General features: G+C 46.3%; 1 protein-coding gene across 6 annotated transcripts in view; it reads right to left on the bottom strand.

Annotated features, from left to right (window-relative positions):
• Window positions 1-1,330: 1,330 nt before the first annotated feature.
• sbno1 (strawberry notch homolog 1 (Drosophila)) overlaps window positions 1,331-27,903 on the bottom strand; it is a 148,518-nt gene continuing 121,945 nt past the window's right edge. For 5 of the 6 annotated variants that reach the window (XM_041202785.1, XM_041202786.1, XM_041202789.1 and 2 more), the window contains one exon: window positions 1,331-4,419. In XM_041202785.1, the coding sequence (XP_041058719.1) occupies window positions 4,277-4,419 (143 nt within the window). In that variant the 3' untranslated portion in view covers window positions 1,331-4,276. Of the gene's footprint in view, window positions 4,420-6,306; window positions 6,426-27,903 lie in introns of all 6 variants that reach the window. The other variant, XM_041202788.1, reaches the window with a different exon arrangement.

Below are 27,903 nucleotides of genomic sequence, written 5' to 3'. Positions count from 1 at the left end.
TCACTATCAATTTGCTGGGGTTACCATTGATCAGAAACTGAACTAGACCAGCTATATAAACACTTTGGCTTAGAGAGATCAGATGCTGGGAATTCAACAGTGAATAATTCACCACCTGAGGCAGTGGCAAAGTAGTTCAGAGAGACAGGCTCAAATCCCACCACGGCAGAAGGTGAAATTTGAATTTAATTTAAAAATCTGGAATTAAAAGTCTAGTGATGACCATGAAACCAATCGATTGGCATTAAAACCCATCTTGTTCACCATTATCCATTAGGGAAGGGAAAATCTGCCATCCTAACCTGGTCTGGCCTGTGACTCCAGGCCCACAGTAATGTAGTTTACTCTGAAATAGCCTAGCAAGCCACTCATTTCTCAACAGCAATTGGGGAAGGGCAATAAATGCCAACCTAGCCAGTGATGCCCCCAACCCATGAAAAATAAAAACCTCCCATTGCCTGTCCACCATCTACAAGGCACAAGTTCAGAGTGTGATAGAATATTCTCCACTTACCTGGTTGAGAGGTCCAACAACACTCAAGGCAGCACCATCCAGGACCAAGCAGCCCGCTTGATTAGCACCACAAGCACAAACATTCACTCCCTCCACCACCGACACATAGTAGCAGCAGTGTACACCATCCACAAGATGCACTGCAGCAACTCACAAAGGCTCCTTCGACAGCACCTTCCAACCTCTACCACCTAGCAGGACAAGGGCAACAGATGCATGGGAATACAACCACCTGCAAGTTCCCCTCCAAGACACACACTATCCTGACTTGGTACTATAATTGCCATACCTTCATTGTCAGTGGATCAAAATTCTGGAACTCACTTCCTAATAGCACTGAGTGTACATAAACTAGATGGATTGCAGCGGTTCAAGAAGGTGTCTCACCACCACCTTCTCAAGAACAAAAAATGCTGACCTTGCCAGTGACATACTCGTCCCACAAAAGAATTCAAGAAAACATGGAATGTGAATACCAATACTGACTGGTCGGGCTGAATGGCTTATTTCTGTGTTGTAATTCCTCTAATACAATGCATCTTCCAGATTCCCAGAGGGTCTCTTCTATTCCAGTCTGCAGCTTTGCAGTTAGTTGCAGCATCATTTTTTGGAGATCTGAACATAGCACTGTTGTCTGCTGCATCTAAGATAATCATTGCAAGGATGCTCAGATGCTGCTGTAGGCTATTCAAGAGTATTTCTGGCACAAATTAATGTCTCTGCACAACTGGGTTGAGGATTAAAAACACGATGATACACAAAGAGAGGCAGAGAGGACTACAGGGGAAATAAATGAGTTTTTGCAAAGACAATCTGTAAATGTCAATCAATTTATTTTCACATTTACAATTTAGTAGATGGCAATGGTTAAGGTGCTTTTACATTCCAGCTAAGAGCTCCCCTCACTGAACATACTTAGATTCCAGAGATTTCAAACATGTACACAAATTTCAATAGTGACCCAGCACAAATTGGAATGTAAAAATACATGTCACATTGAACGTCTTTGATTGTAAAGCCCGTTTGTCCCATTTGCACCTCGACCTTCCAATGAAATATCATTGACCTGAAACATTGTTTTCTCTTCCACAGATGCTGCCTTACCCAAACGTTGCCAGCATTTTCTGTTTTTACCTCAATCTTTGTAGCCAGTGATCCCAACATTTCCATCACAGGTTCCACAGTCAATTGCTACAGTATATGTTGCAAAACAAGTACAGAATTCCCCTCCCAGACATAACTTTGGCGGATCAATTGCTAAATATTTAATCAAACAAGATCCACAATGTTTAGCTGAACTCTCAGTTAACACTACTTTAGCCACCGTATGTAAGGTGTTCCTCCTCTGAATCTAGATCAACCTCTACATCCTAGTCAACAAACAGCTGGGGGAGGTAAAAATAGAGAGGACATTGCTCTCAAGAATTTGATAACACAAACCATGCTACCTTCAATCCTGTTGAATGTATTTAAGGTTTTATTTTAAAAACACAGCACACTAATTATTTTGAAAGATAGTAGTTGGGACCAACATGAACTGAAGCTAGAAAAGGTAGCTCTGAATGTGGGCATATTTCCAAATATACCAAGACTGAATGGTCCTTCATTCAATCAAAGATAACAGCAAGGATCCGTAAACAAAATATTTTCTTTTCAACATGAATCTGTGGAATTGTGGGTGTAACTTTCTGATGTCCTATTTAAATGCCAAATATAGACAGGCCCACGAGTGGAGAATAAAACTCCTGAATCTCAAGGTAAAATATGAGACAACATAATAAAGCCTTAAAAAAAATTGACAGGTCCATGGATTCAATGGCTCAAACACCAACTGGTGCACAAGATGCTAATTCCAGAGGCAAACATTCTCCAGTTACAGGGCAGACAGAAAAGATTGTCTCCAAAAGCAACGGTGTTAAAGTCAGAGAGAGAACACCTCAACATTTCCTCTCTCTCATCCCAATTGCAATACTGGATGAACAAGGAAAATTTCCATACTATCTCATTACTTACCAAAGTATTAGCAGAACTGAGAAGTGTGACCATTTCACATTGAGTATTCCGTAACAAATACCCCACTATTTAAAATCAGTTCAGTCAGGATATACTTTTGTATCCTGCAGAATGCACATCATCACTTTTCTCATCTTTAAAAAACTCTACACCACTAGTTTCCATTAGTACAATATGATTTATTAACAGTCAGCTGCAAGGGTCCTGTGTCTTGCAGCAGATTTGTTGATAATTCTAACTTAAATATACAGTTAAACAATTCAGTATCTTCAGTAGTGCAACTTGTGCCAGCATGAAATGGCAAATTTCCTTCACTATTCTGATAAAGTTGACAAAACTATTTATAGTCAAAACAAAGTATAGATAGCATAGCTAAGGCTATACACATTTGTACAGTACAAGTCTTACTAACTGAAGTAATCTATGCTCTGTTAAATACTTAACAGCTCTGAACTGTGAACAGTACTTGAGGAAACTGCACATAGTGCAGTTGTCTTAGAGGCTCCCTTATGTTTTACAACTCTTCTAAGCAACCAGCTTTATCAGCATGAGTAAAACATGCAACTAGCCTATTTGTGAATCAGGAGAAAAGTGTACAAGATGTACATTTCTTGAATTGTTAGCTTTGAATGTTATGTCCGAGGGGTGGCAGTATTCAAGCTTCACACCAGCCTCAACTTGCATGCACTCAATTACCGTTACCCAGAATATTCCACTAGGCTTCCCAAATTACAGTTTTTATTGAAAAGCTGCTACCCACTATGTTGAAAGATGTTGTCTAAACTACACTAAGTGCTGCATAAAATTGCCTGGTAGAAAATAAGTAACCAATACTAGATTAGTGATTAAATATGATGAAGCTGTTAAAGTGGTTCTCAGAATTTTAATATAAAATCACCAGATAATTTAAGATTGTGCCATGAAACAAATACAGAACATACATTTTGCAGTTACCCAGAAATTACACATTGTGAAGAAAGCATATCAACAAATTCAAAACAGCTTCTGTATAAAGTAATTAATTCCCCCAATAAATTTTCAATTATACTGCTTTTTTTTTTAAATAGGCCAGGATTTTTGCAATTTTTTGCATCATATTTACATCCTGCTTATAGGACATACATGATAATTAAACCCTGAATGAATGCTTGTTCACTTAAGACTGCAGGGTTTACAAACCCAGCCCAGAGTTGGGAAGAATTTTACAGGGTTGTAATTCCAATAAGCATGTATTTAACATGAAACATTCTAGGTACGTACAGCAAGTAACGTAGCCCTCAGCATGTCTCCAGAACCAGTGCACTCTCATTTGTAACAAGCTACAAAATGCTACAAAACAAGACATAGTAAATGAAGTGAAATTAATTTGAAGGGGAAGCATTTGACTTGTGCAAAGAGTGCACACAATGCTTTCCATTACTTGAACAGTAGAAATCAAAGTGGAGAATTATAGCAGCTGTCAGTAAAGAACAAAGTGCTAACATGAAGAGTTGTAGGAGGGGAAGGAGAAAAAAGTAAAGCGTCCAAACATCTTGGCCTTCAAACTTTCGCCTGTTTGTTAATCAGAACTTGTCTCTGATTTAATTACAGGTAATCCCAGATTCACTATTTTCACCAATACTTCACTAATCACGGAATCTCTTTGGAATATGACCCTGAATTTCTGAAAATAGTGACGATCACATGGCGTTGCACTCCTGTAAGTTACAGTTTTCAAGTAAGGTTAGCCCCAGTATATGCAGCTGGTCACTATGTGTTGCTCATGTGACTCATGCTTTGAGGGTGGAGCTGCTGCCACATCTGTTGCTGCTGCAGTGCCAGCTGTTGTGACTGGTCCGACGTTGACAGAATGTTCATCAATGGCGAGACACAGTTCTGAGGAATGATCAAACCTGTGATACAAAGTTATAAGATGTAGGTTTAGCAATTAAAAATACATCAGTGCAACCACAACCTACATTTTCTGCAAGTGAAATACAGCCTTCTAGTCAGATTTCAGGTTACACCAAACAAAACATTTCTTAAAATAATTGACCAGTTTTGCACCTGAGCTACCAACTGATGCAGAAAAACACACAGTTCAAACATTAAGACATATAGGCAAAATTATGCATAGCAATCTTTTGTGGCTGTCTGCTTCAGTCACATGGGATTTTGTCAATAGCCTGCATTCAGCCAGTGTCTCAGTTAAATAAGCCCCATCTTTGTCAGTCCAGTTGCCAGTGACGAGAAATCTTGGTCCTTGATAAAGATCGATTAAATAATGTGAGCGATGGATTATGAGCATGATTGAGAAATTTGGTGCATTCTTGGGTCTGATCTCTTACTCCCTGAAACTTACAAAAGAGTCACCTCTCCAAACTGTGGGTAATGCAAGAATGGAACTGGGCTGTATCATAGAATAATCCAATACCCTTTTGAAAGCCTCAATTGACACTGCTTCCACCACACACTCACGCAGTGCATTCCAGACCCTAACCACTTGCTGCATGAAAATGTTTTCCTCATGCTACCACTGCTTCTTTTGCCAATTAATCAGTGCCCTCTGGAACCATGTGCAACCAAATGGAAACCTCTGGATTTGCATCCCCAAAATGGAAAATCTATGGACATAATCTTCCAACTAAAGGAATTGGGAACAGAGGGAAACTAGTCCTTACTGAGAAGTCAAGTTCTGACATAACTGGATAGCAAAGTGTACTTGGACCCTTTAAGAGCTCTTTGTAAGGCTGCACAAGAACAGGGTGTTCAAATCTGCTGAGGAGGACTATGTGAAGTAAACTTGTTCTCGTGAAAGTTCAGTCTCTGGCCTTCAAGACTGGGTCAAGTTGTTCATAAAAGTGATAATGTGTTACAGAAATTTAAGTACAGTTTCTACTTCAAATTGCATTAAATGAAACAGATTTTCCACCAGCCTGCATCAAATATCTTTTCTGTCAAACAGTACATCTGCCATAATGCTCGACTCATTCAGAACGCTTTGACATGTGCACATGCCAGCTTCAACAGATTCTGAAGAAAGTAATATGGACTCAACACGTTAACTCTGTTTCTCTCTCCACAGATACTGCCAGACATGACTTTTTCCAGCATTTTGTTTTTATTTCAGATTTCCAGCATCCACAGTATTTTGCTAACATCTTCTGAAGAAAGGGCCTGCTTGCAATTCTAAGATCTCTGAAACAGCATGGCTGCTCAAACAGAAATGAATGCCCGCAAGCTAGGGTGCAAGAGTTGCAATCTGACAGCAAGCAGACCATTATTAACGCAAACCTGTGTATCTTGTGCATATAGATTTAGCTTTTAGTGGGCATGAAATGATGAAAATCTTGGTATGGCAATTTCCAAATGAAACTGTGCCTGGCCAGGAGTAGCAGTGGGGATTCCAGTAGATCTACAAGTTTAAAAGCTTGCTTAAGTAAATTCTAGAAAATAAACTGCACCAAAAATCAACCTGTTTTTGGATGATCAGGTTCCAGAGTAAAGAGTGAATGTTTGCTTTTGATCTTACAATTTCTTGGAAGGTCTCAATGTTCCTTTTACATACATTGGAGTTAGAACAATACAACACATCATTCTTGATTCAGCTCTGTGAGAGCTAACCAATTCCTTGCCAATTTTTCCCTAACCAATATCCTTTTGAAAGTGATTAATGAATCTGCTTCTATGATCCATTCAGTCAGTATGTTCCAGATCATCATAACTCTGTGTAAGTTTTGTCCCTTCATGTCACCTACGGTACGTTTGTCAATTAACATCGTTAAGAAACTCAAACTTACTTGCAAAGTCAAGAACTCCAATTCCGAACAAACCTCGGCCTCCACCGCATATACTGGCCAGGAACTGGCTGCAATTGTGCAGTTTGGACATTTCACGTTCTTCAGGGCCAGGACAGGCCCTGTACATGGGGGGAAAAAAGTGCGAAAACCAGGTCAGGTGACCAAGTGCGGGGCACCATAGTCAATTAAGAGACCCACAGAGAGGGGGACAGGGAGAAGGTCCCAGGAAATGTCCCAGGAGGCAGAGACAAGAGTCAGAGGACAGGAACAGGTCCCAGATGAGTTGAGCAAAGGAGAAACAGTCTCCAGTTAAAAGGTGGAATTGCGGGGCGGGGGGGTGCAGATTATAACTGAAGTGAGTTTGGGAGAAGCCTTGATAATCGAAGATGGCTCAGAAGAAGCCCTGAAGAACATGACATAAGTAATAGAAACAGTAGACCACCATCGGCCCCTCGAGCCTGCTCCGCCATTCAATAAGATCATGGCTGATCTCGTGTTTCGATTTCCACATTCCAATCTAACCCCGATAACCTTTGATTCCCTTGCCTAACAAGAATCTATCTAACACAGCCTTAAAAATATTCAGTGGCCCCGTCTCCACTGCCTTCTGAGGCAGAGAGTTCCAAAGTCACACAACCCTCAGAAAAAAAATTTCTCCTCATCTGTCCTAAAAGAGCAACCTCTAATTTTAAAACAGTGCCCCCTAGTTCTGGACTCACCCCCAAGAGGAAACATCCTTTTGATGTCCACCTTGTCAAGGCCGTTCTGGACCTTGTACATGTCAATCAAATCACCCCTCATTCTTCTAAACTCCAGTGGAAACAAGCCCAGTCTGTCCACCCTTTCCTCATAAGACAACCCACTCACTCCAGGTATCAATCTAGTAAACCTCCTCTGAACCGCCTCCAATTCATTTACATCCTTCCTTAAATAAGGAGACCAGAACTACACACAGTATTCAAGGCGCGGTTTCATTAATGCCCTCTATAACTGAAGCATAACATCCTTACTTTCCTTACTCTCTGAAGAGTCATATGGACTCGAAACGTTAACTGTCTTTCTCTCCACAGATACTGTCAGGTCTGCTGAGTTTTTCTAGCATTTTTTGTTTTTGTTTCAGATTTCCAGCATCCACAGTATTTTGTTTTTATCATTACTTTTATGTTCAGTTCCTCTTGTAAAGGACAACATTCTATTAGCCACCTTAATTACTTGCTGTACCTGCATACTAACTTTTTGTGACTTGTACTAGAACACCGAGATCCCGCTGCACCTCAGAATTCTGCAGCAGCTCCCCAGTTAAGTAATGCTCTGCCTTTCTGTCCTTCCTGCCAAAGTGAACAACTTCACATTTTCCCACATTAAACTCCATTTGCTAGGTCTTAGCCCACTCACTCAACCTATCTATATCCATTTGCAGCCTCATGTCTTCTTCACAACATACTTTCCTACCTATTTCTATGTCATCTGCAAATTTAGCTACCATGTCTTCACTCCCCTCATCCAAGTCATTGATGTAAATCGTAAAAAGTCAAAGCCCGAGCACAGACCACTGCGGGACTCCACTCGTCACATCTTGCCAACCAGAGAAAGACCCATTTATACATACCCTCGGCTTTCTGCCAGCCAGCTAATCTTCTATCCATGTTAATATGTCACCCAATACAGCATGAGCTTTTATTTTCTGCAATAATCTTTGATGTAGCACCTTATCAAATGCCTTCTGGAAATCCAAGTATAGTATGTCTATAGGCTCCCCTTTATTCTCTGCACGTTACTCCTTCAAAAAAAACTCCAATAAATTAGTTAAACATTATTTTTAAAAGAACAAAGAAAAGTACAGCACAGGTACAGGCCCTTCCGCCCTCCAAGCCTGCGCCGATCATATTGCCCGTCAACTAAAATATTTTGCATTTCCGGGGTCCATATCCCTCTATTCCCATCCTATTCATGCATTTGTCAAGCTGCCTCTTAAACACCACTACTGTACCTGCTTCCATCACCTCCTCTGGCAGCAAATTCCAGACACTCACTACCCTCTGTGTAAAAAACTTGCCCTGCACATCTCCTCTATAGATTTCTCCCCTCACCTTAAATCTATGTCCACTAGTAATCGACACATCCACCCTGGGAAAAAGCTTCTGACTATCTACTCTGTCCATGCCACTCATAATTTTGTAAAATTCTATCAAGTCGCCCCTCAATCTCCGTCGCTCTAGTGAGAACAATCCGAGCTTCTCCAACCTCTCCTTATAGCTAATAACTTCCAGACCAGGCAGTATCCTGGTAAACCTCCTCTGCACCCTCTCCAACGCCTCCATATGCTTCTGGTAATGTGGTGACCAGAATTGCACGCAATATTCCAAGTGTGGCCTAACCAAGGTTCTATACAGCTTTTATACTCAATACCCCTGCCAATGAAGGCAAGCATGCCATATGCCTTCCTGACTACCTTATCCACCTACGTTGCCACTTTCAGTGACCTGTGGACCTGTCCACCCAGATCCCTCTGCCCGTCAATGCACTTAAAAGTTCTGCCATTTACTGTATAATGCCTGCCTGTGTTAGACCTTCCAAAATGCATTACCTCACATTTGTCCGGATTAAACTCCATCTGCCATTTCTCCGCCCAAGTCTCCAACCGATCTATATCTCGTTGTATCCTTTGACAATCCTCTTCACTATCTGCAACTCCTCCAACCTTAGTGTCATCTGCAAACTTACTAATTAGCCCAGTTACATTTTCCTCCAAATCATTTGTGTATACCACAAACAGCAGAGGTCCCAGCACTGATCCCTGCGGAACTCCACTAGCCACAGCTCTCCATTCAGAAAAGCACCCTTCCACTGCCACCCTCTGTCTTCTATGACCAAGCCAATTCTGTATCCATCTTGCCAGCTCCCTGTTGATCCCGTGCGACTTTATCTTCCGTACCAGTCTGCCATGAGGGACCTTGTCAAAGGCCTTACTGAAATCCATGTAGATAGCATCCACTGCCCTTCCATCATCGATCATCTTTGTCACTTCCTTGAAAAACTCGATCAAGTTAGTGAGACATGACCACACCTTCACAAAACCATGCTGCCTCTCACTAATACGCCCATTTGCTTCCAAACAGTAGTAAATCCTGTCACAAGGAATCTTCTCCAATAATTTCCCTACCACTAAGGCTCACCGGCCTGTAATTTCCTGGATTATCACTGCTACCCTTCTTAATAGAACAACATTGGCCATTCTCCAGTCCTCTGGGACTCACCCGTAACAAATGAGGATACAAAGATTTCTGTCAAGGCCCCAGCAATCTCCTCCCTTGCCTCCCTCAGTACTCTGGGGTAGATCCCACCTGGCCCTGGGAACTTATCCACCTTAATATTCTTCAAGACGCCTTATACCTCCTCTTTTTTGATCTCAACATGATCCAGGCTATCTACATACTCTTCCCTAGACAAATCGACCGCTAAGTCCTCTTTGGTGAATACCGATGAGAAGTATTCATTTAGTACCTCTCCCATTTCTTCTGGCTCCACACACAGATTCCCTGTCCCTGAGTGGGCCTACCCTTTCCCTGGCTACCCTCTTGCTTTTTACATATGTATAAAAGGCCTGAGATTTTCCTTAATCCTGGTTGCCAGTGACTTTTCATGACCCCTTTTAGCCCTCCTGACTCCTTGCTTAAGTTTCTTCCTACTTTGTGTATTCTCCACGGGCTTCAACTGTTCGCAGCCTTCTAGCCCTTACGAATGCTTCCCTTTTCTTTTTGACTAATCTCACAATATCCTTCGTCATCCAAGGTTCCTGAAACTTGCCATACTTATCCTTCATCCTAGCAGGAACATGCCGGTCCTGAATTCTTATCAACTGACGTTTGGAAGCCACCCACATCAGTTGTTGATTTGCCCCCAAACATCTGCCTCCAGTTTAGATTCCTCAGTTCCTGCCTAATATTGTTATAATCAACTTTCCCCCAATTAAGCACCTTAACCCCAGGACTCCTGTTTTCCTTATGCACCAGTACCTTGAAACTTACTGAATTATGGTTACTTTTCTCGCAATGCTCTCCTACTGAAACTTCGACCACCTGGCCCTAATACCAGGTCCAGTATTGCCTCTTCCCTAGTTGGACTATCTACATATTGTCTCAGGAAGCCCTCCTGGATGCACCTTACAAATTCTGCACCATCCAAACCCCTAGCACTAAGTGATTCCCAGTCAATATAGGGAAAGTTAAAATCACCCACCACAACAACCCTATTGCTCTTACATCTTTCCAAAAGCTGCTGACATAACTGTTCCTCAATCTCCTGCCAGCAATTGGGAGGCCTATAGTAAACCCCCAACATTATGACTGCATCTTTCCTATTCCGGAGCTCAACCCATATTGCCTTGCTGCATGAGCTCAGCGAGGTGTCCTCCTGTGGTACAGCTGTGATATTCCCCTTAACCAGCAGTGCAACTCACCCACCTCTTCTACATCCCTCTCTATCCTGCCTGAAACATCTAAATCCTGGAACGTATATCTGCCAATCCTGTCCATCCTTCAACCAAGTCTCTGTAATAGCAGTATCATAGTCCCAAGTACTAATCCAAGCTCTAAGCTCATCTGCCTTGCCTGTTATATTTCTTGCATTGAAACAAATGCATTTCAGACCCCCAGTCCCACTGTGTTCAGTAATTTCTCCCTGCCTGCCCTTCCTCTTAGTCCTACTGGCCATATTCACTGGTTCCCAGTCATTTATTTCACCTGCTAACCTATTGCTCTGGTTCCCACCTCCCTGCCATACTAGCTTAAACCCTCCCGAGTGACACTAGCAAACCTCGCAGCCAGGATATTGGTGCCCCTCCAGTTTAGATGCAACCTGTCCTTCTTGTACACCTGCCCTGGAAGAGATCCCACTGATCCAGATATCAGAAACCCTCCCTCCTACACCATCTGTTCAGCCACGTGTTCAGCTGCACTATCTCCCTATTTCTAGCCTTACTGGCATGAGGCACAGGGAGTAATCCTGAGATTACAACCCTAGAGGTACTGTTTTTTTTAACTTTCTGCCTAACTCTCTGAACTCCCGCTGCAAGACCTCGTCACTCTTCCTGCCTATGTCGTTAGTACCAATGTGTACCACGACCTCTGGCTGTTCTTCCTCCCCTTTCAGAATGTCCCGTACCTGATCAGAGACATCCTGGACCCTGGCACCAGGGAAGCAACATACCATCCTGGTGTTTCTTTCACGGCCACAGAAGCGCCTATCTGAGCCCCTGACTATAGATTCCCCTATGACAATTGTTCTTCTGTGCTCTGACGCCCCCTGCTGAACAACAGAGACAGCCGTGGTGCCACTGCTCTGCTACTGCTGTTGTTTTCCCCTGATAGGCCATCCCCCCCAACAGTATCCAAAATGGTATACCTGTTAGAGAGGGGGACAGCCACAGGGGATTTCTGCACTGACTGCCTGCCCCTTCTAGCGGTCACCCATCTAACTGGCTGTACCTTGGATGTGACCACATCTTCCTTTCACAAAACCACGCAGACTCTTCACAATTGCCTTGAGCTCTTCTAAGTGCCCAGCTATAACCTTCTTAATGATCGATTCTAATAACTTCCCCATGACAGACGTCAAGCTAGCTGGTCTATAGTTTTCTGTCTCCCTCCCTTCTTGAATAGAGGGGTTATATTTGCTACTTTCCAATCTGCTGGAACCTTTCCAGAATGTAGCGAATTTTGGAAAATTAACACCAATGCATCGACTACCTCATTAGCCACCTCTTTTAAGACCCTAGGATGTAGTCCATCAGGACCCGGAGACTTGCCAGCCTGGAGCTCCATCAATTTGTTCGGTACCATTTCCCTAGTGATTTCAATTTCACCAAGTTCCTTTCTCCCATTCACCTCCTGATTTGCAACTGGAGTTTTTTTGCATCCTCTAAGTGAACACAGAAGCAAAACATTTCTTCCAGCATTTCATTATCTATTATTAACTCCCCACTGTCACTCTCCAGAGGACCAATACTCACTTTACTTACTCTTTTCCTTTTTAAGTATCTGTAGAATCTCTTGCTATCTGTTTTTACATTTCTAGCTAGCTTCCTCTCCTACTCTACTCTAATTTCCTTCTCCTGATTAACCTTTTAGCCATTCTCTGCCATTCTTAGTATTGTTTAATCATCTGTCCTGCCACTCATCATTGCGGAGTTGAATGCTTTTTCCTCATGTTTGATGCTTTCCTTAACTTCTTTAGTTAATCACGGATGGTGGGTCCTCCCCTTAGAATTTTTCTTTATAGCAGGAATGTACTTATTCTGAATACTCTGAAATATCCCTTAAATATCTGCCACTGCTTCTCTATTAATCTATCCTCGAGCATAGTTTCCCAGTTCATGTCAGCTTTCACCCCCACATAGTTGCTCTTATTTAAGTTTAAGAAACTAGTCTTATACCTATTCTTCTCCCTTTCAAACTGGATGTAAAATTCAATCATATTGTGGTCGCTGCTACTTAGGGGTGCCTTCACTCTGAGGTCATTAATTAATCCTGGCACATTACACAACACCAACTCTAATATAACCTGCTCTCTGGTTGGTTCCAGAACATATTGCTCTAAGAAACTCTCAAAAACATTCTAAGAACTCCTCACCCAGGCTACTACAGCCAATCTGATTTTTCTAGGTTGTGTAGATTAAAATCACCCATAATTATTGCCGTCCCTTTCATTAAGCACACAATATTTTCTCTTGAATACTTTGTCCTACACTGTGGCTACTGTTAAGGGGCCTGTAGATGACTCCCACTAATTACATTTTTCCCCTACTATTCCTCATGCCCATCCAAACCAATTCTACATTGTGATCTCCTGAACCAGGGTCATCTCTAACTATTGCACAAATGTCCTATTCTTCTTGAATATCACGTGCCCCTCAATATTAAGGACTCAGTCTTTGCTGTCCTGCAGCCACATCTCCGTAATTGCTATCAGATCATTTGCCATCAATTCATTTACTTTGTTATGAATGCCGCGTGCATTCAGATAGAGAGCCAAAGCTTAATGACTCTGTGCAGCAGGCATTCAGGCAAAGACACCCCTTTGGAACAGTGGAGGTCCTGCTTTGCACGACAAAAGATCTGAAATTGTGTTTTTAAGTTGATGCTTTGGTGTACTTGGGAAGCCAGGGAAACAGAATCTTGAAAGGCAAGATTGAAATCCTGCAAGGGCCATTGCTGAAGCCGTCCGAATGGGAGCCACTTTTGATGAGAATTCTAAGGCTGGATCTTCAAATATGGAGATTGGAAACTCTCATGAGAAAGATGAAGTTTCAGTTAGATTAGTTGGTTTGCAATGTAACAGATAACTGGGTGGGTCCTTCAAGAAATCCATGGAATCGGGTTTGGTCACATTTAGCATTTATTCTGTAGTGCAGTGTGTTCGACCACAGTTTGCCTGTTAATTCACATGTACCTCAGACTCACTCTGAAAGTTAGAATGTGAGATAGATGTTGTAAACTGAATTATCTTTCTGAGCTTGTATAGTAAAGGTTATTTTTGCTTATTCAAAACCTGTGAAATCTGTGGCTTTATTCACTTAGTAAGCATCTCTAATTTCAAACTTTATCTACTTTAAACAAAATGTTATTGGTCCCCAGCCGGATCTCACTCACAACCTGGGCTCTGGCCAGGATCATAACTTAAAACTGTTTCCTCTGATTACAAACCCTTTACCACTGAAACATTTTCTCCTTGCTTATTTAATCATGACCATTCATCAAATTTCCCTTCAAACTTCTCTGCTCCAAGGTGAACAATCTTCATGTCCCCACTTAACAGAAGCCCCACATCCCTGGTACCAGTCTAGTAAATTTCTTCTGCATTTTCTCCAAGGCCTTGATGTCCTTTCTGAAGTGTTTTGCCCAGAATACTCCAGCAGAGGCCTAATCAGTATTCTATAAAGGTTTGGCATAACTTCCTTGCTTTTAATACCCTACGCCTGTGCTAAAGCCAAGTGTCCATAATACCTTTTTAACAAGCTTCTTAACTTGTCCTACCACCTTCAAAGATCTGTGAACATACAGGTCTAGGTGTCTCTGATCCTGCACCCTTTAAAATTGTACCATTTAAATTTATATGCCTCCTCATTCCAACCAAATGAAACACTTCACATTTCCCTGCCTTAAATTTCATCTGCCTATTTCACCAACCTGTCTGTCCTCTTGAGGTCTGTTACTATCCTCCTCACTGTTTATAACTTTTGATTGTCACCTGCAAACTTTGAAGTTATGCCATGCTTGCTGCCCAGGTCATGATGAGAAAGGTCATAATTCAGACACTAGAAGCGTTTAAAATTGATAAGGAGGTTGAATTGGATATGCCTTTAAAGTTGATAAGGCACCAGAGCCGGTAGAGATGCATCCAAGGTGAATTGAGTGTGGAAACTGCGGAGACACTGGTCATAATTTACCAGTCTTCCTTCAACTCAGGAGTGGCGCCAGAGGACTTGAGAACCACAAACATTGTTCAAAAAAAGCACAAAGACAAACACAGCAATTACAGGCCAAGTTAGTTTAACTTGGGTGGGTGAGAAAGCTTCTGGAAACAGTAATTTGGAACATAATTAATAGCCACTTGGACAAACGCAGGTTAATTAAGGAAAGTCAGCCTGGATTTCTTAAGGGCAAATAGTGTTTAACTTGGGAGTTTTTTTGATGTAGTTAAAAAAAAGAGGGATGAGGAGGATAATGCTGTTGATATGGAGGAGGAGGGGCAGGCCGGAGCGGCGGGAGGAGGGGCAGGCCGGAGCGGCGGGAGGAGGGGCAGGCCGGAGCGGCGGGAGGAGGGGCAGGCCGGAGCGGCGGGAGGAGGGGCAGGCCGGAGCGGCGGGAGGAGGGGCAGGCCGGAGCGGCGGGAGGAGGGGCAGGCCGGAGCGGCGGGAGGAGGGGCAGGCCGGAGCGGCGGGAGGAGGGGCAGGCCGGAGCGGCGGGAGGAGGGGCAGGCCGGAGCGGCGGGAGGAGGGGCAGGCCGGAGCGGCGGGAGGAGGGGCAGGCCGGAGCGGCGGGAGGAGGGGCAGGCCGGAGCGGCGGGAGGAGGGGCAGGCCGGAGCGGCGGGAGGAGGGGCAGGCCGGAGCGGCGGGAGGAGGGGCAGGCCGGAGCGGCGGGAGGAGGGGCAGGCCGGAGCGGCGGGAGGAGGGGCAGGCCGGAGCGGCGGGAGGAGGGGCAGGCCGGAGCGGCGGGAGGAGGGGCAGGCCGGAGCGGCGGGAGGAGGGGCAGGCCGGAGCGGCGGGAGGAGGGGCAGGCCGGAGCGGCGGGAGGAGGGGCAGGCCGGAGCGGCGGGAGGAGGGGCAGGCCGGAGCGGCGGGAGGAGGGGCAGGCCGGAGCGGCGGGAGGAGGGGCAGGCCGGAGCGGCGGGAGGAGGGGCAGGCCGGAGCGGCGGGAGGAGGGGCAGGCCGGAGCGGCGGGAGGAGGGGCAGGCCGGAGCGGCGGGAGGAGGGGCAGGCCGGAGCGGCGGGAGGAGGGGCAGGCCGGAGCGGCGGGAGGAGGGGCAGGCCGGAGCGGCGGGAGGAGGGGCAGGCCAGAGCGGCGGGAGGAGGGGCAGGCCGGAGCGGCGGGAGGAGGGGCAGGCCGGAGCGGCGGGAGGAGGGGCAGGCCGGAGCGGCGGGAGGAGGGGCAGGCCGGAGCGGCGGGAGGAGGGGCAGGCCGGAGCGGCGGGAGGAGGGGCAGGCCGGAGCGGCGGGAGGAGGGGCAGGCCGGAGGCCAGAGCGGCGGGAGGAGGGGCAGGCCGGAGGCCAGAGCGGCGGGAGGAGGGGCAGGCCGGAGGCCAGAGCGGCGGGAGGAGGGGCAGGCCGGAGGCCAGAGCGGCGGGAGGAGGGGCAGGCCGGAGGCCAGAGCGGCGGGAGGAGGGGCAGTCCGGAGGCCAGAGCGGCGGGAGGAGGGGCAGTCCGGAGGCCAGAGCGGCGGGAGGAGGGGCAGTCCGGAGGCCAGAGCGGCGGGAGGAGGGGCAGTCCGGAGGCCAGAGCGGCGGGAGGAGGGGCAGTCCGGAGGCCAGAGCGGCGGGAGGAGGGGCAGTCCGGAGGCCAGAGCGGCGGGAGGAGGGGCAGTCCGGAGGCCAGAGCGGCGGGAGGAGGGGCAGTCCGGAGGCCAGAGCGGCGGGAGGAGGGGCAGTCCGGAGGCCAGAGCGGCGGGAGGAGGGGCAGTCCGGAGGCCAGAGCGGCGGGAGGAGGGGCAGTCCGGAGGCCAGAGCGGCGGGAGGAGGGGCAGTCCGGAGGCCAGAGCGGCGGGAGGAGGGGCAGTCCGGAGGCCAGAGCGGCGGGAGGAGGGGCAGTCCGGAGGCCAGAGCGGCGGGAGGAGGGGCAGTCCGGAGGCCAGAGCGGCGGGAGGAGGGGCAGTCCGGAGGCCAGAGCGGCGGGAGGAGGGGCAGTCCGGAGGCCAGAGCGGCGGGAGGAGGGGCAGTCCGGAGGCCAGAGCGGCGGGAGGAGGGGCAGTCCGGAGGCCAGAGCGGCGGGAGGAGGGGCAGTCCGGAGGCCAGAGCGGCGGGAGGAGGGGCAGTCCGGAGGCCAGAGCGGCGGGAGGAGGGGCAGTCCGGAGGCCAGAGCGGCGGGATGAGGGGCAGTCCGGAGGCCAGAGCGGCGGGAGGAGGGGCAGTCCGGAGGCCAGAGCGGCGGGAGGAGGGGCAGTCCGGAGGCCAGAGCGGCGGGAGGAGGGGCAGTCCGGAGGCCAGAGCGGCGGGAGGAGGGGCAGTCCGGAGGCCAGAGCGGCGGGAGGAGGGGCAGTCCGGAGGCCAGAGCGGCGGGAGGAGGGGCAGTCCGGAGGCCAGAGCGGCGGGAGGAGGGGCAGTCCGGAGGCCAGAGCGGCGGGAGGAGGGGCAGTCCGGAGGCCAGAGCGGCGGGAGGAGGGGCAGTCCGGAGGCCAGAGCGGCAGGAGGAGGGGCATTCCGGAGGCTGGGAGAAGGAGGGGCAGTGGGGAGGCCGGAGCGGTGGGAGGAGGGGGGGCAGTGGGGAGACCGGAGCGGCTGGAGGATGGGGGGCAGTGGGGAGGCCGGAGCGGCAGGAGGAGGGGGGGCAGTGGGGAGGCCAGAGCGGCGGGTCTGCTGCTGTCGCTGGACTCAATGTACGTGAAGTTTGAAAACAGGTGGGGGGAAAATCGAAGGTCAGGACTAGAAAGATGCAGCTCCGAGGAAAATTGGACGGGCTGGAGTTCTTCTCCTTGGAACTCCAAAGGATGAAGGGAGATTTGGTTGCAATGTGCAAAATTGAAGGGAGCCTGGATCAAGTGGATGGAAAGGGCCCATTTATCTTTGCAGAGATGTCAGTGACTAGGTGGCATAGATTTAAAGTGATTGGTGGAAAAGATGAGAGGGGAGATGAGCAAATCTTTTTCACTCAGAGGGTGGTAGGGGTCTGTTTGAAAGGGTAGAGGAAGCAGAAACCCTCAACCCATTTAACAGGTGTCTGGGCACGCACCTTAAGTGCTGTAACCTGTTGGAAAGCGGGATTAAGCTGGGTGGCTCATTTTTTTGGCTCACACAGAAACGATGGGCCAAATGCCCTCCTCTTGTGCCATTAGAAACTGATTCTATGGGTGACATCACACGTATCCACTCCTCCAAATTGGGTTAAAAGTTAAGTTTTTTTAATATATTTCATATTTTTGTACTTAATAACCCCAGCAATGGTACTTACTTCGGTGCAGCGGAAGAAGAAATTGGTGAGTAACTGGCAAGCTAACCTACTTATAATAGATTTAAGGTATGGCAGGGCAGCTCAGCCGAATGAAATGTACTTCTTGTGGAACGTAACGTGGGGAGTCATGGATGAATGTTGTGTCCGAGACAAACACTGACTGCAAAAGCTTGAGCTTCAGGTTTTGGAGTTCCAGCAGTGGCTGCAGTCACTGTGGTGAACCTACAAGCCTGAGAACTACGTTGATTGTATGTTTAAAGAGGTAGTCACACTGCAGTTTAGGAGCTTGCAGACAAGAGAAGGGATGGTGACCACCAGAAAATCTAAGAGAACCAGGCAGGTAAGTGCAGGAGTTCCCCGAGTTGATCTCACTCACTAACTGGTGTCCCATTTTGGCTCCTCAGAGGAGTGTGGCAAAAACCAAGTCCCTGGCACCACAAGTTAGCTGCACAGGAGGGGAGTAAGAAAAGTGGAAGTATAATAGTGATGGGGGATTTATTTAGGCGGAAGAACAGACAGGTTTCTGTGCTGGTAGGCATGACTCCAGGATGGTGTATTGCCTCACTGGTGCCAGGGTCAAGGATGTCTCAGAGTGACTGTAGGGCATTCTTCTGGGGAGGGTGAACAAATAGAGGTCATGGTCCACATTGGTACCAACGATGTAGGAAGGAAGAAGGATGAGGTCCTGAAAACAGATTATGGGCAGTTAGGAAAGAAATTAAAAAGCAGGACCTCAAAAGCAATCTCAGGATTACTCCCAGTGTCACATGCTAGGTGAGCATAGGAATAAGAGGCTGGAGTGAATGAATGTGTGGCTGGAGAACTGGTGTAGCAGGGAGGGAAGTAGGCTTCTGAGGCATTGGGACTGGTTCTGGGGAAGGTGAGCCTGTACAAGATGGACAGGCTGCACCTTAGCAGGAGCAGGAACTAACAACCTTGTCGGGAGGTTTGCTGTTGTGGAGGGTTTAACCTATATTGACAGGGATGGAAACCTGAGAGGGAGCTCAGATTGGAGAGGAACAAAACTGGTAACATGAAATAGAAAAGTAGGAAGTGAAATTAGAAGGCAGACAAAGCAAAGGCATGTGTGAAATAGGATCAAAATACAGGATAAAGTTAAACAGACAGGAGTTAAGGGCACTCTACCTGAATGCACATATTCGCAACAAGATGGTTGAAGGCATAAATATAAGTGAATAGGTACGGTTTATTTGCGATTAGGGAGATGTGGCTACCAGGTGACCAAGGCTGGGAATTGAATGTTCAAGAATATTTGACATTGAAGGAGGACAGGCAAAAAGGGAAAGGAGGCAGGGTAGTGCTGTTAATAAGGGACAAAACCAGTACATCAGTGAAAGAGGATTTTAGATTGAAAGATTAAAATGTATAATTAGTTTGGGTGGAACTAAGAAACAGCAAGGGGCAGCAAAGATTGATGGGAGTTGTTTATAGGTCACCAAGCAGTAGTGGTAACGTTGGGCAGGAAATAAATCAGGAAATTTGAGGCTCATGTAACATGGGTGACTACAATCCACATATGCACTGGGTAAACCTAATCAGCGCTAATGCTGTGGAGAATGAAATCCCAAGTGTGTACAAGATGGGTTTCTGCTGCACTATGGTGAACCACCAACTGGGGATCAGGCTATTTTAGATGTGTAATGAGAAAGGGCTAATTAATAACCTTGCTGTAAAGGAACCATTAGGAAATAGTAGCCAAAGCAGGATAGAATTTTACATTAAGTTTCAGTGTGATATAGTTCATTCTGAAACTATGTTCTTAAATCTGAACAAAGGAAACTATGAAGCAATGAGGGGCAATTTTGTATGGATTGGGAAAATGCATTAAAAGGTTTGACTGTAGGCAGACAATAGCTAGTATTTTACATGGTCTATAACAAATATACATTCCTCATACACAAAAACAGGAAAGGTGAATCAACCATGGCTAAGGAAAGTAGTTAGAGATTGAATTAGATCAAAGGAAGTGGCTTATGAGGTTGCCAGAAAAAGTGGTAAACCCAAGCATAGGGAAAAGAAAATATGAATGCAAGCTAGCAAGAAGCATAAAAGTGAACCATAAAAGCTTAGGTATGTGAAAAGGAAAAGGCTAGCAAAGGCAAATGTGGGTCCATTACAGGTAAAGACTGGAGAATTTATTGAGGAGGATAGGGGAATGGCAGAGAAGCTGAACAATTATTTTGTGTCTGTCTTCATGGTGGAAGATAAAAAAAATCTCCCAGATATACTAGGGGAGCAAGTGACTTGTGAGAATGAGGAACTGAAAGAAATTAGTATTAATAAAAAGGTACTCAAAAAATTAATGGGATTGTAGGTTGAAAAATCCCCTGGACCAGATAGCTGCATCCAAGAGTGTTGAAAGAGGTGGCTATAGATAAGAATGGAGGCACTGCTGGTTATCCTTCAAAATTCTACAGATTCTGTAAAGGTCCTGAAGACTGGGAAGGACCAAACGTAACCCCACTATTTAAGAAAGGGGAGAGAGGGGCAAAAAAAGAGAACTACAGTCCTGTTAGTTTGATAACAGTGGTTATGAAAATGTTAGAAACTATTGTAAAGGATGTCATAACTGGACACTTAGAAAACAATGGTAGGATTGGGCAGAGTCTACTTAAGATTCATGAAAGGGAAATCATGTTTTGACAAACCTGTTGGAGGCTGTCACTACTGGAGCAATGCAAGGAACAGTGCTAGGACCATAACTGTTCACAAACATAAGAGTCACGGAGGTCTGCAGCACAGAAAAAGGCCCTTCAGCCTATCGAGACTGCTGTGGTCAAACAAGTACCTAACTATTCTAATCCCATTTTCCAGCACAATGCCCATAGTCTTGTATGCCATGGCATCGCAAGTGCAGATCCAAACATTTCTTAAATGTTATGAGGGTTTCTGCCTCTACCACCCTTTCAGGCAACGAGTTCCAGATTCCCACCACCTGCTGGGTGAAAGAATTCTTCCTTACAGACCCTTTAAACCTCCTGCTCCTTACCTTAAATCTATATGCCCTGGTTATTGATCCCTCCACCAAGGGGAAAAGTTCCTTCCTGTCTACCCTATCTGTGCCCCTCAAGTTTAGACACCTCAATCATGTCCCCCCTCAATCTCCTCTGCTCCAGGGAAAATAATCCCAGTCTATCCAATCTCTCCTCAAAACTAAAGGTCTCCAGCCCAGGCAACATCCTGATAAATCTCATCTGCACTCTCTAATGCAATCACATCCTTCCTATAATGTGGGTTCCAGAACTGCACGCAGTACTCTAGTTGTGGCCTAGCCAGCCTATTATACAGTTCGAGCATAACCTCCCTGCTCTTATATTCTATGCCTCGGCGAATAAAAGTATCCCATGTGCCTTCTTAACCACCTTATCTACCTGTCCCACTACCTAAAGGGACCAGTGGACATGCACACCAAGGTCCCTCTGATCCTCGGTACTTCCCAGGGTCTTACTATTCATCGGGTATTTCGGTGCCTTGTTTGTCCTGCCCAAGTGCATCACCTCACACTTATCCGGATTAAATTCCATTTTCCACTGATCAACCCATCTGACCAGCCCATCTATATCCTCCTGTAACCTAAGGCTATCCTCCTTACTATTTACCACCCCACCAATTTTCGTGTCATCCGCGAACTTACTGATCAACCCTCCTACATTCAAGTCTCAATCATTTATGTATACCACAAACAGCAAGGGACCCAACACCGATCCCTGTGGAACCCCACTGGACACAGGCATCCAGTCACAAAAAGAGCCCTCAACCATCACCCTCTGCTTCCTGCCACTCAGCCAATTCTGGATCCAATTTGCCAAATTGGCTTGGATCCCATGGGCTGTTAGCTTCATTATCAGTCTCCCATGCGGGACCTTATCAAAAGTCTTGAAGTCCAAGTAGTCTACATCAAATGCATTGCCCTCATCTACACACCTCTTCGAAAAATTCAATCCAATTGGTCAAACATGACCTCCCCTTAACAAAACCATGCTGCCTGTCCTTGATTAATCCCTGCCTCTCCAAGCGTAGATTAATTATGTCTCCCAGAATTGCTTCCAATAGTTTCCCCACCAATAAGGTTAGGCTGATTGGCCTGTAGTTCCCTGGTTTATCCCTTCCTCCCTTCTTGAATAACGGTACCACATTGGCTGTCCTCCAGTCCTCTGGCACCTCTCCTTGTGGCCAGAGAGGTATTGAAAATTATTGCCAGCGCCCCTGCTATCTCCTCGTTTGTCTCGCTCAACAGCTTGGGATACATTTTATCTGGGCCTGGAGATTTATCTACTTTTAAGCCTGCTAGACCACTTAGAACCTCCTCCATTTCTATGCTAATTTCTTTAATTATATCACAGTCCTTCTGCCTGATTTCCATACCCACGTCATCCCTTTCACTTGCGAACACCGACACAAAGTATTCATTTAGAACCCTACCTAAGTCTTTCGGCTCCACACACAAATTACCACTATGGTCCTTAATGGGCCCTACTCTTTCCCTAGTTATCCTCTTATTCTTAATGTACTTATAAAATAACTTTGGATTTTCCTTTATTTTACCTGCCAAAGTTTTTTCATGCCCCATTTTTGCTCTCCTAATTTCCTTTTTAAGTTCCCCCCTATACATTCTATACTCCTCTAGGGCTTCTGCTGTTTTGAGCCTCGGTGTCTGCCATAAGCCTCCTTTTTTCTCTCTATCCAATCCTGTATATCCCTTGACAACTGGATTTGTTGGTCCCACCCTTTGTCTTTACTGGAATATGTTGGCCCTGTACTCTTCCTATTTCCTTCTTGGATGAGTCCAACTGCTCTGATGCAGATTTACTTAAAAGTAGCTGCTCCCAGTACACCCTGGCCAAATCATATCTGATCTTATTAAAATTGGCCTTCCCCCAATTTAAAACTCTGATTTCTGGCCCATCCTTGAGCTTTTCCATAACAACCTTGAATCTAACGGACTTATGATCACTATCTGCAAAATGCTTCCCCCAATGATACCTCTACCACTTGCCTGGCTTCATTCCCTAAAATTAAGTCCAGGACCGCCCCCTCTCTTGTAGGACTTTCTACGTACTGGCTTAAAAAGCTCTCCTGGATGCATTTTAAGAATTCCGCTCCCTCTAAACCTATCACACTATGACTAACCCAGTTAATGTTGGGTAAGTTGAAATCCCCCCACTGTTACTACCCTATTATTTTTACACTTCTCTGAAATTTGTCTACATAATTGCTCTTCTATTTCTCTCTGACTGTTTGGGGGCCTATAGTACACTACCAGCAATGTGATTGCTCCTTTTTGTTTTTAAGTTCTACAAATATGGCTTCATTTGAGGAACCTTCTAAGATGTCATCCCTCCTTAACTGCTGTAATTGATTCCTTGATCGACAATGCGATACTCCCCCCTCTTTTACCTCCTTCCCTGTCTCGCCTGAAGATCCTATGTCCTGGAGTATTGGACTGCCAATCCTGCCTCTGTGACAGCAATGACATCACACTTCCGTGTGTTAATTTGTACCCTCAACTCATCTGCCTTATTCGTCAGACTAATTGCATTAAAATACCATCCAACCTTGCCAAACTCTCTTGTGCCTTAACTGGCCTATAATTTCTATGCCTTCCAGACTCACTTGTTCGCTCTTTTAATTTTGGCTGTATATAAAAGATATGGGTGTGGGGACCAAATGTAATATTTCCAAACTTGCTGATGATATAAAACTAGGTGAGAATGTAAGTTGTGAAGGCGATGCAGGGAGGCTTCAAGGGGACTCGCAAATCGGCAAGAACACAGCAGACGGAATATGATGTGAATAGGTGTGAAGTTATCCAACTTGTGAAAAAACAGAATAATTCTTAAATGGAGAGGGGTTGGGAAGTGTTGAAGTCCAAAGGGACCTGGGTGACCTTGTTCTTGAGTCACTAAAAGCTAGCAGGCAGTTGGGAAGGCAAATGGTACGTTGGCCTTCATTGCATGGGAATTGAACTACAGAAGTAAAGATGACTTGCTGCAATTGGTAAGGCCACAGCTGGGGTACATATATAGAGACCAATTTACAAATTAGGAGGCGGTGACCACTCGGCCCTTTAAGCCTGCTCCCCCATTCAATGAGATCATGGTTGATCTGATTGTAACCTCAGCTCCAATTCTCACCTAGCCCCGAAAACCTTTCGCCCCCTTGCTTATCAAGGATCTATCTACCTCTGCCTTAGAAATATTCAAAAGCTCGGCTTCCGCCGCTTTTTGAGGAAGAATGTTCCAAGATTCTCAACACTCAAGAAATTTATCATCTCTGACCCAAATGGGCGACCCCTTATTTTTAAACAGTGGCCCCTAATAGTAGATTCTCCCACAAGAGGAAACATCCTTTCTGCATCCACCCTGTCAAAACCCCTCAGGACGTCATATGTTTCGGTCAAGTCACATCTTACTCTTCTAAACTCCAATGGATGTAAGCCTAGTCTGGCCAATTTTCCTCAAAAGACAACCTGCCTATTCCAGGTATTAGTTTTGTAAACTTTCTTTGAACTGCTTCTAACACATTTAAATAAAGAGACCAATACTGTATGCAGTACTGCAGATGTAATCTCACCAATGCCCTGTATAACTGAGGCAAAACCTCCCTACTCGTGTATTCAATTCCCCTCACAATAGCATTCTATTAGCTTTCATAATTACTTGCTGTACCTGCATGCTAGCCTTTTGAGATTCATGCACTAGGACCCCTAGATCCCTCTGCAATCTCTCACCATTTAGATAATATGCTGCTTCTCTTTTTTTCCCTACCAAACTGGACAATTTCACATTTCTGCACATTACACTCCGTTTTCCAGATCTTCAGAGTCACAGAACCGTTGCGGTGTATAGGGGAGGCGATGGCGTAGTGGTGTTATCATAGGACTGGTAATCCAGAGACTCAGGGTAATGCTCTGGGGACCCAGGTTTGAATCCCACCACTGCAGATGGTGGAATTTGAATTAAATAATCTGGAATTAAAAGTCTAATGATGGCCATGAAACCACTGTTTCACCAATCTGTCAGGTTTACTAATGTCTTCAGAGAAGGAAATATGGCCTACATATGACTCCAACTTTCCCACAGCAATGTGGTTGACTCTTAAACGCCCTCTGAAATAGCCCAGCAAGCCACTCAGTTATATCAAACCACTACAAAGTCTTAAAGAAATGAAACCGGAATGGACCAAAAAAGGAATGGACCACCTGGCATTGACCTACGCACTGGAAATGACAAAGGCAAACTCAGCCCTGTCGGCCCTGCAAAGCCCTTCTTACTAACAGCTAGTGCCAGACCAGTCGAGGAACAGCCTGACAGAGTCATCCTCTGGGATAACTTATAGGTAATGTCCTAGACACTACAATCACCGTCCCTGGGTACGTCCCATCCCATAGGCAGAGATGGTAGCATAGTGGCCATTTAGTCGGGAGGGAGTTATCCTGGGAGTCCTCAACATCGGCTCTGGGCCCCACAAAGTCTTATGGCATGGAAGCCTCCTGCTGATTACCACATACTGCCCTGCCTCAGCTGATGAATCAGTGCTCCTCCATGTTGAACACCACTTGGAGGAAGCACTGAGGGTGGCAAGAGTGAAGGTTGTGCTCTGGGTGGGGGACTTCAATGTCCATCACCAAGAGTGGCTCAGTAGCACCACTACTGACCGAGCTGGCTGAATCCTAAAGGACATAGCTGTTAGATTGGGTCTGCGGCAGGTGGTGGGGAAACCAAGAGGGAAACACATATTTGACCTCATCCTCACCAGCCTGCCTCCGCAGATGCATCTGTCCATGACAGTATCAGTAGGACTGACCACCGCATATTTGTTGTAAAAATGAATTCCCGCCTTCACATTGAGGATACCCTCCATCGTGCTGTCTGGCACCACCACCACTTTGCTAAATGGGATAGATTTCGAACAGATCTAGCAACTAGAGTGGGCATCCATGAGGTGCTGTGGGCCATCTGCAGCAGTATTGTACTCGAACACAATCTGTAACCTCATGGCCCGGCATATCCCCCACTCTACCATTGCCATCAAGCCAGGGGATAAACCCCAGTTCAATAAAGAGTGCAGAAGGGCATGCGAGGAGCAGCACCAGGCACACCTAAAAATGAGGTGTCAACCTGGTGAAGCTATAACACAGGACTATTTGTGTGCCAAACAGCATAAGCAACAAGCGATGGACAAAGCTAAGCGATCCCACATTCAATGGATCAGATCTAAGCTCTGCAGTCCTGCCACATCCAGTCGTGAATGGTGGTGAACAATTAAACTACTCACTGGAAGTGGCAGCTCCACAAATATTCCCATCCTCAATGAAGGAGCCCAGCACATCAGTGCAAAAAATAAGGCTGTAGCATTCGCAACAATCATCAGCCAGAAGTGCCAAGTGGATGATCTATCTCGGCCTCCTCCGGAGGTCACCAGCATCACAGATCCCAGTCTTCAGCTAATTCAATTCACTCCATGTGTTATCAAGAAACAGCTGAAGGCACTGGATAGTGCCAAGGCTATCTGTCCTGACAATATTCCAGCAATTGTACTGAAGACTTGTGCTCCAGAACTTGCTGCGTCTCCTCCAGTACAGCTATAGCACTGGTATCTACCCAGCTATCTCGAAAATTGCCCAGGTAAGTCCTGTACACAAAAAGCAGGACAAATCCAACCTGGCCACATTAATCTACTCTTAATCATCAGTAAAGTAATGGAAGCATTTATTGTCCATCCTTAGTTGCCCTTGAGGTGGTGGTAATGAGTTGCCTTCTTGAACCGCTGCAGTCCATGTGGTGTAGGTGCACCCACAGTGCTGTTAGGGAGTGAGTTCCCCAGGATATCGACCCAGCAACAATGAAGGAACGGCAATATATTTCTAGGTCAGGTTGGTGAGTGACTTGGAGGGGAACTTCCAGGTGGTGGTGTTCTCATCTATCTGCTCCCCTTGCATTCTAGATGGTAGTGGTCTTGGGTCTGGGAGGTGCTGTCGAAGGAGCCTTGGTGAATTCCTGCAGTGCATTTTGTAGATGGTACACACTGCTGCTACTGTGCATCAGTGGTGCAGGGAGTGAATGTTTGTGGATGCAGTGCCAATCAAGCAGGCTGCTTTGTCCTGAATGGCGTCAAATTTCACAAGTATTTTGGGAGCTGCACTCATCCAGGCGAGTGGGGAGTACTCCATCACACTCCTGAATTGTGCACAGTAGATGGTGGACAGGCTTTGGGGAGTCAGGTGGTGAGTTACTTGTCGCATGATTCCTAGTCTCTGACCTGCTCTTGTAGCCACAGTATTTATATGGCTAGCTCAGTTCAGCTTCTGGTCAATTGTAACCCCAGAATGTTGATAGTGGGGGTTCAGTGATGGTCATGCCATTGAGCATCATGGGGTGATTGTTAGATTCTCTCTTGTTGGAGATGGTTATTGCCTGGCACTTGTGTGGCGAAAATGTTACTTGCCACTTGTGAGCCCAAGCATGGATATTGTTCAGGTCTTGCTACATTTCAGCATGGACTGTTGCAGTATCAGAGGAGTCGTAAATGGTGTTGAACATCGTGCAATCACCACTTTTGACCTTATGATGGAAGGAAGGTCATTGATGAAGCAGCTGAAGGTGGTCAGGCCAAGGACACTACCCTGAGGAACTCCTGCAGTGATGTCCTGGAGCTGAGATGACTGACCTCCAACAACCACAACCATCTTCCTTTGTGCTAGGTATTACTCCAACCAGTGGCAAGTTTTTCCCCATTCCCATTGACTCCAGTTTTGCTAGGGCTCCTTGATGCCACACTTGGTCAAATGCTGCCTTGATGTCAAGGGCAGTCAGTCTCACCTCACCTCGGGAGGCTATAATGAGGTCAGGAGCTGAGTGGCCCTGCAGAACCAAAACTGGGCGTCAACTAGCAAGTTACTGCTGAGCAAATGCCA

Source organism: Carcharodon carcharias, chromosome 13, assembly GCF_017639515.1.
Source record: "Carcharodon carcharias isolate sCarCar2 chromosome 13, sCarCar2.pri, whole genome shotgun sequence".
Classification (NCBI taxonomy): Eukaryota; Metazoa; Chordata; class Chondrichthyes; order Lamniformes; family Lamnidae; genus Carcharodon; species Carcharodon carcharias.
The sequence above is the reverse complement of the archived record's forward strand: the minus strand, read 5'-3'. Positions and strand labels throughout refer to the sequence as shown.